The 18032-nt window shown below is 36.0% G+C and overlaps 2 protein-coding genes across 2 annotated transcripts; both read left to right on the forward strand.

The window, feature by feature from the left end:
- Nucleotides 1-1242: 1242 nt before the first annotated feature.
- Nucleotides 1243-3977, forward strand: LOC118275871 (para-nitrobenzyl esterase-like). The gene is made up of 3 exons (XM_035593987.2): nt 1243-1555; nt 1966-3209; nt 3643-3977. The coding sequence occupies exons 1-3, from the start codon at nt 1325-1327 to the stop codon at nt 3938-3940; spliced, it is 1773 nt and encodes a 590-aa protein (XP_035449880.2). The 5' UTR covers nt 1243-1324; the 3' UTR covers nt 3941-3977.
- Nucleotides 3978-4829: 852 nt separating this feature from the next.
- Nucleotides 4830-13266, forward strand: LOC118275740 (uncharacterized). Its single transcript, XM_050695669.1, has 6 exons — nt 4830-5016; nt 5345-6576; nt 7583-7769; nt 9217-9453; nt 9848-11121; nt 12872-13266. The coding sequence occupies exons 1-6, from the start codon at nt 4843-4845 to the stop codon at nt 13044-13046; spliced, it is 3279 nt and encodes a 1092-aa protein (XP_050551626.1). The 5' UTR covers nt 4830-4842; the 3' UTR covers nt 13047-13266.
- The last annotated feature ends 4766 nt before the right edge of the window (nt 13267-18032 follow it).

Genomic DNA, 18032 nt, shown 5'->3' on the forward strand with positions numbered 1-18032 from the left:
ACATTAATTAAGATACTTTTTTGGAATTTGGTATGCTTAATATTTAATTTATTCATTGTAATATCTCATATTTATATTTCCTTAATTATTTATATTTTTTGATTTAGCGCAAGTTAGCCGTATATAAACGTAATTCATCAAAAAAATGTTACATCTTATACACGTCTAACTAACGTTAGCGTAGTGTAGTACGGGACGTCGTAGTGAATGATCAATCATCTGATTCTGATGCATATTTCAATATTTTATAAAGAACATGTACTTACTTACAAAAAGAATAGTCAACGTACCATTAATAAACTAATTAATACGTTAACACATAAGTATTTACTATGTAAAAGTCGCTAAGTCGTTCATTTTACAAACGAACAAGTATACACACGAACGCACTAAACTACGCTAACTATGAGTTAGTGCAGTGTTGCACAGACTTTGACCAAAGTGATCCGCGCGCACACTCCGCTAATAATAGTTGGCGTACCTAATATAAATCGAGTGATTTCAAAAAGTACCTTTACTTAGCGTTTTATAAGATTTGTAACTTTCTTATTTTTGCATATTTCTTCTCAATTTTTTTTATGTCGTATGTAAACCCACATTTTAAGCAACTTGGCATAAAAAAGTTTTTTCCAAATTTCGAGTTAGCGTAGTATAAATTGCTGGTGTCGATTTAAAACTTTGATAGTAGTTTGTCGAATGTATCAACAGTTATTTTTTCTATTGACTCGATTAGAATGTCTAGTATTATAATAAGACCATCATGAAGCAAATACAAACAGGAGATATCATAACTGAATTTCTCTTTAGCATAATACGTGACAGTTTACAGGGGAGCGCGAGACGTTACAAACCACGCCTCTCTCTATTTTACATGTATCGGTCCCGTACTACAAAAACGTTGCCAATTGTCCACATTTTAATATCCCACTTTCTGAGCATTTATAAGTTTTCTGCACCTTACTACTCATAATATAATTGGGCAACGCCGTTTTTTTGTGTCACAATGCAGAATTACATTTGGCATTTCCTCTTTGTACTTGCTTCATGATGACCACAAATTCAAAAAAGATTTGACAATCTTGAAAATAAGGATAGGTTATTTGTGTAATGGAAATTCCTATTAAATTGGCACAGGTGGTATTATACTATTAGATACTCCAAACAACTACCTCCTCGAGATTATATCTAGATAATATTATTTCCTACATAACTCTACTCTCTTGAAGAGCATAATATTTTAATTACTACTTGTACAGTTCACTTTACATTATCAGTTAGGAAAGTCCAACTTATAGTCTATACAACATTAGTTATTTTTCATACAATGGGAAAACCGTTATGGTGTCTATTATTTTCCCTATGGGGTTGTTTTGCTCTTCAATACAAAGAATTCATTTATCCATGGGATGACGTTGAAGATAGCAAATTTGAAAGTTTATTAAAGCGTCTGGTTTATACGAAAAATGGATATATCGCTACTGGATTGGTTTCCAATGGTTATAAAAGGTATATGGGAGTGCCTTATGGATTGGTGAATGCAAGCAATCCCTTTGGGGTAAGTACTTATTTATTTGTTATAAGGCGTTTTGAAAACAAAGAAAGACTTTTAGGTAAAATAAGGTATACTACAGATTTTAACGTTATTAGGTATTAGTGCCAATGGTTTAACACTGGTTCTCGTAGGATAAAAAATATCCTATCTGTTAAGTCAGTTCTTACCCTGTCTGTATACCAAATTTCATCAAAATCAGTTTAGGAGCTTCAGCGCGATTGAGGTACAAACAAACTTTCACATTTATATATAGTGTGTGAGAGTCTAAGCTGTGATATCACTAAACATGTCTCTAATTTTAGAAGCAACAAAGCTACATTCAATTTGATTTCGAATATTTTCAACACACAATAATATCGCCAGTTTAAAAGCAAATATAAATAAAAACTGACGATGAATAAATATTGTTACAGCCAGCCGCACCTTACCCAGCATTTAAAGAAACGTTCTACGCAGAAAAAGAAGGCATCGTATGTCCGCAGATGAAAAATGGCAAACCTATAGGCATCACTCAATGCCTTACTTTAAACATATATGTCCCACAAAACCGTGTTGCCTCCAGGCTTCCTTTACCAGTCATGGTATGGATACATGGAGGAGCATTCGTGAGGGGAAGTGCTGAAGATGAAGCCAGAAACCCTACCGCCTTCCTAAAACATGACATCATAGTAGTAGCCGTAAACTATAGACTTGGTATCTACGGCTTCATGTGCCTAGACACGCCTGAAGTGCCTGGCAACCAAGGACTCAAAGACCAGACACTAGCTCTCAGGTGGATAAAGGATAACATTGCAGCATTTGGAGGAGATGAAAACAAAATAACCGTTTTTGGCCAAGGCGCTGGTGGTATGTCCGTGAACATGCATTTATTTTCCTTAAACGAAAAGCTATTCGATCAAGCAATCATACAAAGTGGTCCAGCTCTAAGTTACTGGATGATGGGTGAATCCGACAGTTCTGTACCATTGATACTAGCTGAATACCTTGGCTATTCAACTTCAGACGTGGATAAGGCCTTGAAATATCTCTCATCGATTGACGCACATTCTCTTGTAAAGGTAGCTCATGATTTAAAAACCACAAGCGCGTTTGTAAATGATCAGTTATTTAATAAGCCTTGCGTAGAGAAACGGTTTGAAGGTGTCCAGAACTTTATAACAGAGCATCCTATGAATATGATATCCGAAAAAGCTAAAGAGATTCCAATAATAATTGGACATAACGCACATGAATACCATTCTCAATGTTATGATCGAGATGAGAAATTTTTCGCAACATACGATATAAGTAAACTATTTAAATTAGGTTTTAATATAGATGCTGATTTTGACGAAGCGTTGACTGCAGTTAAACATTTTTATTTTGGTGATGCTCGTATAGAAAAAGAGGGTGCAACGAAACTTGTAGATTTTGTGACAGATTTTATTTTTGCTCATCCTACGCAGAGGATGACTGAAAAACTTCTGGAAAGTGGTGCGAAGACTGTATACCGTTATGTTTTCTCATTCTTTGAAGCCAGTCATGGGGATGAGCTGCCCTATTTATTTGACTCACTAGTATCACAACTTAATAAGACTGATGGTGGAATATTCTGGAAGGAACGATTACAAGTGAAGCATCGCATGGTCAAACTTTGGACGAACTTTGTCAAGCATGGGTAAGTTATTCACAGTGATTTGAAAATGTTTCATAAAGTATACAGTCCTGGCATGCACGAAACTGTTTTCTGGGTGATTTTTTTCTTCTTGAATGGCAACTCTGTGTGGTTTCATCATTATCATCATAATATCAGCCACAAGACGTCCACTACTGAACATAGGCCTCCCCCAATGACTTCCAGGTAGGCCGGTTGGAAACAACCTGCATCCACTCTGTGTGGTTTACAAATTGATATTTCAAATGATTGTGTTAAGTTTATAAGAGAGACATACCCAGTTGAAATACACACAGGAAAAAAACATTGAAAATCTGCAGAAATTGATAAATGTTCCAATATGTATACCTAATCATAATTGGGTATCTGTAAAGATTATTCATTTTTCTATTCATAAAAGGGTCTTCACTTTTTATGTTGATATTTTCTTTTTTAGGAACCCGTCGCCAGAGCACTCAATATTTCTACCGTTCGTTTGGACCCCAATAACGAATACAACCCAACCATACTTGGACATTGACATCGTTTTCAAAATGAAAAGTAGACATGAGCACAGGTCTATGGCTTTCTGGGATTTGTTCTACAAACTATATGGGAAATATCAGAAATGGTACCTAAACGAGGATAAAGAACAATCACTGGTTTTCAGAAATAATTCTTTGAAAAATCTACATTTCAATTCCAATGTTCAGTTTAATACAATTCAAATATTTAATATGAAAGACGAAAATTAAAGATTATACAGTTATAAACATGATGTTAATAAACTTATTGCTTGTTTTAATCAAATAATAAGTTCTAGATTATTTTTATTTACTTTCAAAGTAGCATGAAATTGCTAGCTTGGGTGAGGCGAGAGGGAGTGACTGACTCTTACTGACTAAAACCAACCCGTCCCCACTCCTACTTCTTGAGCCAAAACTTCGGTAAACCTGCTAGGTAGTTCGCGACTCCGAGTGTAGTTTTTTGAGATGGACACGTGCGTAGATCAGCTAATTGTAAGCAATAAACGCCACTCCTGGACACTCACATTAGGTACCAGTGTTTCAAGTGAGTTTTTTTTTAAACTTTGCGCTCCACACTAGGTTTTTCTCTTGTGTTGTGAGATATTCATTTTTGCGTTTACAAACATACAATTTCACATACAACAACAATTTGCGGATCATACAAAGAATTGCTTCGTGCTCCCGCACGAAGCAATTCTACATACGCTGCACGCCCAACCACTATCAACCGTGTGGTCGATCGCCTTTTCTGAGGGTTGGACACGATTAAGATTGGCCCTCTGTTTACGTACTCACACGGTGAAACACAGCAGAATCTATTAAGATATTTCTTTTTATCACGTGACACCCATGAATGACATTAAGTGCTACTATACTAAACTATCTACGTACTTACATTTTAAACTCAATTACAAAAGTAAAATCTATAGTCAAAATGACTTGATTTGCCACTTTACCTACTGATATTGTATTTACACAAAAAACCCGAACCGCGTCACACTACAAAACGACATTGATGGCATGTTTATCGTTTATCTTAACTCTTGCGATGGGAAATACCATCTTGAACTCTTGAATAAATACGAAGGCATTCTTACTTCACCTACTAGTAGGTATATCACGATCTAGCTATGTGGTCTGCTATCTGGTTGGTTTCGCTATGTGGTCTGGTCTTTGGAGCGTCCAGACTTGATCCTCTAGTGTCCACCAAGGGAGGTCTGATTAGAGGGCTACAGTTTGGTGATGGATATGCCAAGTTTTTAGGAATACCATACGCTGTTGTTGATGCTAATAATCCGTTTGGAGTAAGTTGTTTTTTTCTTTATATTCTTTGTGGTTCTTTGTGTTGTGTTTGGTTAGTACAGTAGCTAATTATTCATTTATATGATTTTATTTTTAATATTTTAATGTTTTTTTTTATTTTTTATTACATATTTGTTATTACATTATTGTAAAATTGGATGCAAGGCAATTCAACAAATACGTAATCTCATTTCAAAATCATTTATATAACTATAAATTAAAATATAAATCTCATTATAATTACATCTCAAACCAAATTACATATGTTAGAATTATCTGGATATTAAATATAAATATTATCATTAAACAATACGATTTATTTGTACACAGCCTTCCGTGCCACACCAAGGCTTTGAAAACACATTTGAAGCATACGAGTCAAAGTCATGTCCACAAACACAATTCAACAGCAATGCCGCTGTTGGTACTATCGACTGCCTCACTGTCGATATCTACGTACCAAGCACTGCTAACTCACGAAACCTTTTACCTGTAATGGTATGGATACACGGCGGAGCTTTCATTGGAGGCAGCAATGGAGACGAAGCCAAGGAACCTGTGTCATTACTCAAACATGATGTCATAGTAGTAGCTGTCAACTATAGACTCGGTATCTACGGCTTTATGTGCCTCGACATACCTGAAGTACCAGGCAACCAAGGACTCAAAGACCAGACACTAGCTCTCAGATGGGTTCGAGATAACATAGCCGCGTTTGGAGGAGATCCAAACAAAATCACCATATTTGGTGAAAGTGCTGGTGGTATGTCCGTTAATATGCACTTGTTCTCGTTAAATGAGAAGTTGTTCGATCAGGCTATTATACAAAGCGGTCCAGCTCTAAGTTACTGGATGATGGTAGAATCAAATAATACTATACCTTCAAGGCTTGCTGAGGAGTTAGGTTTTGTTACTTCTGATATAAATGAGGCTCTTAAATATCTTGCCACCGTTGACCCACATTTGCTAGTGCAAGTAGCGAAAGACTTGAAAATTTCCAGTGGATCTGGCAATGATCAACCTCTCACCAAACCGTGTGTTGAGAAGGAATTTGAAGGAGTAGAGAATTTTATAACAGAGCATCCAATGAATACAAAATCCACAAAAGTGAGTAGGACTCCAATAATCATAGGAAACACTGCGAGGGAATTCTATTTCCAGTACGCTTACCAAGACGAGAAATTTTTCGAATCGTTCGATATAAAGACCTTATTTGAAATGGGATTTAATGTTGACAGTGATTTCGAAGAAGCTATAGACGATGCGAAACGTTTTTATTTTGGCGATGAAAAGATTGAACAGAGGGTTGTGGAAGAACTGATTGATTTTGGAACAGATTTAATTTTTGGTCATTCAACACAGAGGATGGCTGAGAAACTCTTGGACAGTGGTGCAGACAAGGTATACCGGTTTATTTTCTCATACCGTGAAGCAAGCCATGGTGATGAATTAGGTTATTTATTTGACTCGACTTTGGGGAAATCAGAAGAACAATCGGATACTGAAAAGGCGTCAGTTAAAACTCGACTTACAACCCTGTGGACGAATTTCGCAAAGTATGGGTGAGTACTAACAATACAATAAGATTTTTAGTTTTAATTCCTGTATGTATCTTTTAACATGCGGTGTGCAGCACCGCCCTCCCGTCTGCAAATAAATGCTCATGCAGCAGAGGTGCAACATAAAACACACACATAACATGCAATATACCACTCGACATATGTTTCGCTCCTCCACGGAGCATCCTCAGGAGGTGTTGACTTGGCGGCTACCGCAGCTTGAATTTCGCTCCGAGCTGCGAGAACCGCGGTGATAGACAATTTTACTGCAATACTCAGAGTCATTTTATTGTCGTTTAATCCAATCCTTAAAATCTACTTATTTATGAAACAAAATCGTTAATTAATCATTAAATGTCTCTGAGTACGGTAGCTAGTCACGAATTTTGACACGAAACAAACAAACAAAACAATACTTTATGCTTATCACTTGAGAATAGATTATTGTGAAATCATTCATGGCACACAGGAGTGTCTACGCTACGTGAAATATGACTTCTGCACCGATACTTGATAACATGACATGCTTATCTGATATCGAGGACCCGTTGAGAGGGACTTTATCTTAGAATCATTGAACATAGTATCACGCCTACAAATTCTTAAGAGGTTAGGCAAAATTGCTACTTAGAGTTTAATTTGAGTGTAAAAATGAATGCTGAAAACTAAATTAATTTTTATGTTATCGGCTTAGGTACTCACGTAACTGTTTGATAAAGAAGTCGAATAGTTTCAAGCTTATAGGCTCATATTTATTACTCAAACTAGTCGAGTTACTCGTTAAACAGTTACCTGAGTAAACCGATAACATAACATTATATAAGGACTCGTTTCTCAGTAGTAGCACGGAGTCTGGAATTGTGCCTGGTATATACCCACACTGGGACTTATAACACAAATTGTGAAAAGTATCATAATGTGCACCTCTGCCTACCCCTTCGAGGATAAAAGGCGTGACGATACCCTAATGATTATGATCATATTAATTTATACCTATCTTTAATTCTAGAAACCCAACGCCGACTTCCACGGACCTGCTACCATTCACCTGGACCCCAATCACGAAGACATCACAGCCGTACCTAGACATGGATGCCGACTTCACCATCAAGAGCAGACCAGCTCATGCACGAATGGCATTCTGGGATATATTCTACAAACTGTATGGAAAACATCAGAAATGGTACAAGGAACAATAAAGAGATAATTCTAGTCATACAATTAAAATAATAAGCGAAAATTATGTCATTGTGTTTTTAATGAATTTTGATAATATAATGTAATACTCTAAAGTGTGGGAGAGCCATGCTTCGGCACGAATTCCCGGCTCGACTGGAGTAATACCACGGCGTCGCAGAAAACCGGGATGAAAAAATGCTTGCGTTGTATTTTGTTGTGTGAGTGAGGTTACCGGAGGCCCAATTACCCATCTTTATTCCCATCTTCAACAACAACGCTTAACTTCCTAACCCCAAAAGGCGGGTAACATACTTGTAACGCCTTTGGTGTTCAGGTTGACCATGGCTAACCGTTTAAATTAAGTAGTTTATTTTTCTCACGAAGGGAAATCCTAAGCAAAAGACCTCACAATACATATCCTAAGCAAAGAACCTGGATCGCAGACAACCTCTTGCCTTTAATATTGCATAATATTAATTCACCACACTCACACAATACATGGTCGACTCTACACACGTATCAAGGCTGCAAACTTTTTTTTTACTTCTTAGAAGAATTTCGAAAATCGAACAATCAAAAATACTTCACCAATCAAAATCAAATTATTCTTAAGTACTTTGACATAACATATTTACTTATTCAAAGTCGACCTTGTAAACAAACACATGCCGATGATCACTCTGCTTGACAAAAAGCAGAACTTAACGTGGTCAATGACATAGTACTGATTATGTGTGAATCACATGGCAACAGTTTAGTCGAGTTCCGTAGCAATAAAAATGTACGTTTCGATTTATCTATTCAAATTAATGACAGATGGGCTTCGCTGATATAAATGGTATATTGCTAGTACCATTTTTTTGGAGGGGTGAAAATCATCCAATGACTTCTCCCGCCATAGGCGTGGCGAGAGTCGAGTGGAGAGAGTATCAGACTCTTACTGACTAAGAACCACCCCGTTCCTGCTCTTGCTTTTCCAGCCGGAGCACCGAGACGAAAATATATTTTCCGCCTTTTCATTAAATAAGTAATATAAGGAGTAATAAGAGGTACGAACAGTTCTAAAGTGAATGACAAACAATACGTAGCTAAAAACGTATACCTACATATAATACCTTCAACAACTGAACCCTAACAATTAAAAATAAACACTAGACTCACTCAAATAATCGCGACTGAAAAGTAATATCATGCTATCCTTGTCAAGCCTATCAGTAAAAACAGAGATAGCAACACCTAGATAAAAAGATAACCTCTTTTTAAACACAAGCCGGCATAAATACAAACCAGTAACATTTACACCTGTATTAGTAACAACGTATTACTTAAAACCAGGCTTAAAAGTCCTGGATAAGTGTCTGATAAACTTAACTGACAGATAACATAAACTAACTTTTAATTTATTTAACTAGTGATTAGTGAATGTGGTACAAAACACAGATTTTTTCGTATCTTCTATCATAGTTAGTCCTATTAATAAAAATATTGGCCAATTTCTTAATTTACTGTGAAATTTTGCAAGGTTCAAATATGTGGGTTATAGTAATGATTTTAACGCTATGTGGGGTTGTGCAAGGGGTATCTAAGGCCCCGTTAGTGTCAACAAAACTTGGTGAGATTGAAGGATTGGAGTTTGGAGATGGACATGCTCAGTTTTTAGGAGTACCTTATGCTGTGGTGGATGAGAACAATCCTTTTGGGGTAAGTTTCTGTGGGTACATAAAATTAGCTTTAGATAGATACTTTAATAATATCATTGCACAATATTTATTAACATTTTATTGCGCAATGGTGTTAAATCTCACTATCTAACTATTCACGCTTCTATTTATAAATGTGAAAGTGGGTCTGTTTGGGCGTTTGTCAATCAATCGCTGAAACTACTCAACGGATTTTTATGAAATTTGGTATATGTACAGACAAGATATGAGCTGACTTGTGGGATAGGATACTTTTTATCACAGGGGAACGCGAGCGAAGTCGCCGGCAAAAACGAGTTTAGAGATAAATCTACTTAACTTTAAAACTCACATGCAACTGCAGCTGTATCTCATGCATTAACCTCAATAAATAATTATATTATTTAAACTTACAGCCATCAACACCACACCCAGGCTTCAATGAAACCTTCAAAGCAAACGAGTCAAAATTGTGTCCCCAAATAAAAGACAATGAGGCCGTGGGAACACTCGATAGCCTCGTCATGAACATCTACGTACCAAAGACAGCTAATTCCCAAAACCTCTTACCAGTCATGGTATGGATACATGGAGGTGGCTTCGTTGATGGCAGTGCTGATGACAAAGGCAAAAGTTCTCCAAAGGAATTCATGAAACATGACGTCATTGTTATAGGAATCAACTATAGACTTGGTATATACGGCTTCATGAATCTAGACATCCCTGAAGTACCTGGCAACCAGGGTCTAAAGGACCAAGTGCTTGCTTTCAGATGGATCAGGGAAAATATAGAAGCGTTTGGTGGTGATCCTAATAATGTGACAGCATTTGGTTGTAGTGCTGGTGGCATTTCTATCAATCTCCATCTACTTTCACCTTATGAGAAGTTATTTGAGAAAGCGATAATACAAAGTGGGACTGTGTACGCCCGATTTTGGTTGAGTGAAGTAGATTATACAGTACCTATTAGAATAGCTAAAGAATTAGGATTTAATACAACAGATAAACTTGAAGCTGTGAAATATCTATCAACTGTCGATCCTCTTGTAGTTATCAATGCAGTTAACAATTTACAACATGATGGGGTTAATGTGAGAAGTGAGATTAACCCAAAAACAGTACCATATGTTGAGAAAAAGTTTGAAGGAGTTGAAAATTTTGTAACTGAAAAGATGGGGAATATTGTATCGTCAAGTAAAGTAGAAACGACCCCTATCTTACTAGGCGACAATAGTAATGAAGCTGCTGTTGTCATACATGCAGCTGATGATGAATTTTATAAAAGATTTGATTTTGGTAGACATTTATCCTTAGGATTTGATTTTAAAGGACCTGTGCCCGAAGAAGCTGTGAGAAGCGTAAAGGATTTCTACATAAAAGACGATAATTTGAATACTCTTAAAGATGGTGTATTAAAATTCATGTCGGACTTTTATTTTTCACATCCAACGCAAAAAACTCAGGAATTCTTGTTGGATATTGGTGCGAGTTCGCTGTATCGGTATATTTTCTCGTACAGTGGTGGTAGAAATTTGGTCCAGTTGACGAAAAATTTCACAGCTGAGGGAGCTACACATGCTGATGATCTTGGATATTTGTTCTATTACGACATATTTGGAAAGACAAATCCTCAAGATCAAATCATGGTTGACAGAATGATTACGATTTGGACCAATTTTGCGAAATATGGGTATGTTCAAATTGTTACGTAATTTATAAAAGCGATATTAGCAACGCCTTAAACTTTAGATTTGTAGTTCATGTAACAGTATTAAATTTAAAAAGACATTTTTTGACTTCTATAATTATTATAACTATACCTAATGCGCTCTAACAAGGTGCGGCTGACAGATGCCAGTATGACGTTGACGTCTCTCTTTAGGGATGGACATTAGAAAAATCTTTTTTTATTGCTATCGATACTCGCAGCATACATTTAATTCTCTTGAATTTTTTTATTAAATGTGTGTGTTATTTAGTTGTGCAGTCTAACTACGTGTATATACTTGTCAAAATAAATATTTTATGACCGAGCCCTGAGGTGTTTCAGAGTTACAGTTTTACAGAACCGTGAAGAAAACAAGGATATATTAGTTTGTATATGTTGGAATAGTACCACCACGCATTATCAATGGCGCCGGAAATGTCTAGAAAAATGCCTACTACATATTTCTGCTCAGATAATGTCACTGTGGTTTGGGCAGAGAGAGCCGCGTCTACAGTGGATTTACCCACATAATTAAAGGTTTTTTAAGAATGATAATTGAACGACGCACGATTTTCGTTTTTTATTCTAAAAAAAACATCGACTACCTATCCATCGTAGCCGTACATCCCATCACTAAACACGACTATGGCTTTACGTTATACGCATAACACTTTACTTTATTTTTCATTTCATTAGATTTTAATTGAATACTAGAACATTCCGGTTGGTTTTAATTTAATTAACTACGCATCCGAATGATTTAACATAATACGAATGTGATACAGCTAAAATATTAAGGCATAATTTTTAAATCGCAGCAACTTTCAAGAGTGATACGAAACGTTACTGAATCTGTCAGCCGCACCTTGTTAGAGCGCATTAGGTATAGTGGTCGCCTAGTGGTCGAAATTCAACCATATACGATTTAATTTACAATACCACTTAACATACGTTCAAGGATAATTTTTATTTAACTCAAACAAACTCTTTTATAAAACTCTATTCATATGAGACGTGAGAATATCATCGCAATGTCTATCGATTTTGACGTATTGTCAAATACGATCAGATACTATGCATGTGTGTGTAATGTTTTATTTATTGATTTAATGTACTTTATAAGCATGATTTTTGAAAAATATTAGCGTTAGGCACTTCTCCTACACATAAACTATAAGTGTACCAAATTTTATGCTCCTACATCCGCGCAATTTTCGTAAAAAGCGGTCCAAAGTTTTTGCATCACGTATTAATATATAGATATAACTTTAGTGAGACATAATAAATTAATAATTATGTTTTAGGCTTACTCGCGTAATTATTTTACAAGGAACTTGACTAGTTTCAAGCCATGCTAGAGAGAGACTGATATTCGTGAGCAGCTATCCACGAAACACGATGCAGCGACTGTCGCTCTGCTACTAGTCGAGTTCCTTGTCCAATTATTACGTGAGTAGGCTGAGTAACATAATAAATAATTATCTTAAAAACTCTTCATTTACTATAATATATTTACTATTTACTCTTTGGTGAATACTTCAATCGTATTTTTTTAATTATTCTTCACATAATAAAGGCGTGAAGTTGTACATAATTATGTCATATACACATCCAAAATCAACAAAATAATCTGTCAGTCTGTCCATCAGTAAAACTAAGTAATTTTAATAGGGTGATTAAGCTAATCCATTTTCCATTTTAATTTATATATACGTTTTCTTTTACGTTTCAGCAACCCAACACCGAACAAAACAGACCTGCTACCAATCAAATGGGAATCCACTACAAAATCTAATCCTAAATATGTAGATATAGACTTAGACTTAACCGTAGGAACCACACCGTTCCCTGAGAGAATGGAATTCTGGAATAAATTCTACGATCAGTATGGAAGATACCAGATTTGATTTGGATTTAGACAGAATGGTTGACTTGGGTGATGAAAAAACAGTTGGATTCTTATGAAAAAGCGAAAGAGGTTTGGAAGATTCGTAGTAAATGGCGTTCCTTTATCTCTGCCTACCCCTATGTGAGGCATGGGTGGTGAGTTTATGTATGTTGTAGAAAAATGTGTAACTTAAGTTATTTAATATTTAATTGTGTATAAATAAAATAAAATGGTGTTAAGTTTTTATTTTATTTCATAATTTTAACCACAGCGGTGTGGACATGAAACTGATTTTCAAAAAGACACCCCACGGACTCGATTCCTGCTCGGAATATAACTATGTGTAAATTCTATCATTTGCATCATAAGAATCGTATCACAGAAAGATCACACACTACTACTGCAAAAGCCCTAAAATAACTTACCTCCATAGTATAAAGATTGAAAATGAAAAACTTTCTATAAATATCTAAAAAGCCATCAGCTCCACTGAAAAAGCACAAAGCGCCCCCCACTAATGGAAACGAAATTGCGAACAAACTGTTTGCTGAAACTTCACCTGAAAACGGCCTTTTTCAGTTATAAATAAAGATGAAACGGTCTCGTAGTTTGTTTTGTAAAAGTATCTTTGAATTCGCTTTTGAATTATTTTTTTGGTAACGGAGGCCGGAGAGGTAGTGAGAAGTCAATTGAAAGATTGAATATGCTGTTTCGTTTTGGTAAATTTATTAATTTAATTAATTTGATATCATTTAGGATTTTTTTTCATGTGCCATAGTACATCATTGGTGGAAAAGCAGACCGTTTTCATTGATACTAAGCTATGTAGCGATGCAAGTAACATGTGCCGCCGTAAAGTAGCTGTGCGACGAAGATACGCAGCTCGAGTATACGATATATCGGTAGGAGGGAAACTATACAAAGCACTAGCATGCAAATATAGCAATAGCACGTATCTTTCATAGAACAAACATACCTTAGTTGAGCCCGTTTCGATATGAATGGTGGAAGCCAAACATCCACAGCAAGGTGGTATAGCGTATCTGTGATGGAAAAGCACCCTTAGTACATACGTACTGCCTACTCATTTCGTTTCCTGTGTCAAGCAAAGACATTACGACTTTTACGGGTAGGAGTCAAATAAGTGTCGTGCTGCGGGGTGACCTTACGATCACACACCTACCCACAATATTATGTTTTTCTTTTATTATGTTCTTTTTAATTGTTATCATTTATTTTTATTTATTTATAGATGTATTTTAAAATATATGTATGTATGTTTATTTTAATATTCTCATTTTTATGTTTATTTATTCTGTTAATTTATTTTACTATATTACTTGTGTTTTGTTTTGTTTTGTGCGTTGTCTCCGTCCGTGGGTCACTGCAAAGGGTGCCAACTGAAAATCAGTGCTGGGTACTTTCGGTGCCCAGCTCATACTGAGGTGGCAACCCTTTTGGCTTGGGCACGTTGCCACCTTGTTTTTTTTTCTTTTATCTGTTGTGTGTTTGTATGTGTTTTTATTTTTATTTTTTTTTTTCTATATAATTAAGTAGTGCATTTTTTTGTGTTTTTTTAAATGTATTAATTAATTTTACCATTTTTTTTTCTTCTATTTTGTGTTTTGTTTTGGTGCATCGTGCCCGGTGCCGAATAAATGATTTTTCTTTCTTTCTTCTTTCTTTCTTACATTAAAAACCCTCCATCTCAATAACCCCATTTTGGAAAGCCAATATAGCCAAATATCACACAGCCAAATATCATTCAATGGTGCTATTTTTTCCTCTCATTCTACCTCAGGGCAGACACCAGGTGTATTTTCATGGGGATTAACCTTAATCCCCATGAAAATCAGACAGAAACGCCACGGGTAGGGACTTTATTCGTGTGATTTATTACACCCACAACAACTTTATATTATTTTTTTTAACATCCCGTACATCTGTAGGCTGGAAAATAAGAGGGCATTATTTATATTTTTTGTTAGCTAGTGAAATAGCCTGGCTTTGCATGGATGCTATTTCATTTTTTTATATAAACCTTGTCCAATAATAAATGAAAAAAAAATCAATCATATTTATTGAACTATACAAATCTGTTGGCGGCTTCGACTGTGTTAGAAAAAAAAGTATTATTCCAGAACATAATCTACTCCCGTTTAAGTTTTCTACTCAACCACTTCAGTCGTTTTGACGTAATTGAGTAACAAATATACACACTCACTTACAAACATATTTGCATTTGTTAATATTATCTAAAAAGATAAATCATATTATTAAGTATCGTCACGCCTTTTACTTGAGCTTGAGTTACTCACTTAAAAACTTTCGCATTCATATAATAAAATGCGTATACACTTTCTGTGATTCGTTTATATCAGTATAGACAAGTAAATCGCTCTAGTTTTGCTGGACAGCAATCCTCTTTCATTTATCCCGCTGACAATTACTAACGCAACTAAATAGAATCAGTCAAATTGATCGAGCCGGTGCAGCGGTGTGTTTCGTGTGATTTTTCAACGTAATCGACTGCGTGTGGCTAAAACTAAATGGATGACATTCATTTCAGTCATTTTGGATTTATATTGTATACATCATACATGTAGTGTAATGCCTTAGTGCAGTTCTCCTGCCCTGAGACCTCAAGGCAGTGGAGGATCCCTGTCTATGTAGATAGTGTTCCCCAAAACAAGATATCTACACACACAAGGATACAGTAATTGCAAAATATCGAAAGGTTTATGATGAAGACGATGATTAGTAGCATTAGTGAAATGTGAGGAACCTCCACTTTTATTTGAGGTGGCAAAATCATCCAATGACATCTCCCGCCTCGGACGAGGCGAGAGGGAGTGTTAGACCATGCTCCTTCTTTTCGAGCCGGAGCCCCGGTAAACCCGCTAGGTAGTCCGCAGCTCCAGACAGAAAACTCCACTTAACATCTAAATCAAACCCAATTTCTAAACCCAAGTAAAAAAAAAATATCACCAAACATCTACAAGCAAATTATTTTATAAAATAAAAACTAGATACCTATCTAAACTTCATTCTGGATTGTTCGATAATTGTAAAAGCGTGGCTCGTGGCTCTCAACAGCATTTCATGTCGTCGCTGCAGCAGTTTGGAGTGGCTGCTTCAACTCATAAATTAACGCGAATATTCCAACCAACTCCAGCTGTTGTGTCGTGTAGTTTGAAAAGTTAAAAATATTATCTATTTTTGTTGATTATTTAGTTTTGTGTTAATTAGATTGTTTTTATTGGTGAAGAAGTTGTATAAAGTAACTATTATAATAAGAAACTATTACGAAAATTGAGATTGAGAAATTAGGAGGATTTAAAATTTTGCCAATACTTTCGAAGTTTTGGTCATGGCAATTACTCCATAGTATCACTATTATATAGGACTCATCCCGATCTGCAGATAACGTAACAGGTTACCTGGGACTCAAAGCAAGAGAAGGAACAGGGTGGTCTTTAGTCAGTAAGAGTCTGACACTCCCTCTCGCCGCACCCAAGGCGAGAGAAGTCAAGAATATTTCTTCCTGCTCAAAAAAACAAAAAAATGGCTAAAACTATGTGTTAACTTGAATGAAGTGAAGTACGAGATGTATTATTATTGAGTTCCTCGTCAAACAGTTACGTAAGTAAGCCGATAACATAATAATTAACGTGATGTACCTATGATTTAAGATTGTAAATCTCATTAAAATGTTTGGAGTTGTGCCCGGGACTAAGTACACTTCTACGTCCCCGTCCTCGAAACACGACTACAGTTTGTTGTTCCAGCATACAAAAAGTAAAAAATAGAGTAACTGTATCGTCACGCCTTTTATCCCCGAAGGAGTAGGCAGAGGTGCACACTACGGGACGTAATGCCACTGTACAATGTACACCCCCTTTTCACCATTTGTGATATAAGGCCCGTGTAATAGGAGATGAGCCTATACTAGGCACAATTCCAGGCACCGTGTTATTAATGGGTTTTTTTATACCGAGAAAAGCCCAGTCATTCTTTGCCTAACCCGGCGATCAAACCCAAAACCCCTGACCTAGCAGTCGTACTTGCAATCACTAGATCAACGAGGCAGTTAGAATAGTGTAACAGCTTTAATTTTAGTGTAAGCATATAGAAAGGAATTCCAATCATTTTTACTCTGTACGAATATTTATGGGGACTGGGAACGGGTCGCGGGTCGTTCGCGGGTCGGGCGGCGTTCGCGGCTCACCAGCTGTGGGGTCACTTTGGGAAAATAGTACCTTTTTTATAAACCACAAAGCGTAACGCATACTAATTTCTTTTGTTCAATATTTTTTTATTCTATATTTCTTTTCATTGGTACAATATTGATGTTTTTCTGTGAAGGTTGCGATGTGAGGCGTGCAGGAGCCAATAAAAAGACGTGTAGGTCTTAAGAATGATTTGATAAGTGCCCTATAGTTGACTGATAGAGAAGGCCAGCTAGCCTAAATAAAGTGATCAAAAAATAAATAACTGGCGAATAGAGGTTATTTTTTATACATTTTATATATAATACATTGATGTTTAAGCATTCCTTACCTTCTCTCGTCTGCCACGTCTTTTGTACACGAAGAGGTAGGCAGAAGTGCACGTAATGCCAATGTACAATGTATACCTACTTTTCACCATTTGTGTTATAAGTCCCATGTAATATGGGGTGAGCCTATTGCCATATACTGGATACAATACCATACTTTGTGTTTACATTTTTGTAGTGAACTAAAGATGCAGTCATTAGACTAACATTAAAAATATCAGTATCGAAAAAAACGTAGTTTTATCTCATTAGCAGCTAACTGTTCTTGCATTTTGTTCGGAGATGGAAAATAAAATAAAAATAGGTAAGTTTCATATTTCGCACTTGGGCGCTGAAACTTCTACAAACCTACTGTGAAGTTTCACTTCAGTTTTCTTTAACGTTTCTAAATTAGTTGTATGATTTATTGCTTTATACAATTCTTTATGTTATAGTCAGTAAAACAGT

Source organism: Spodoptera frugiperda, chromosome 8, assembly GCF_023101765.2.
Source record: "Spodoptera frugiperda isolate SF20-4 chromosome 8, AGI-APGP_CSIRO_Sfru_2.0, whole genome shotgun sequence".
NCBI lineage: Eukaryota > Metazoa > Arthropoda > Insecta > Lepidoptera > Noctuidae > Spodoptera > Spodoptera frugiperda.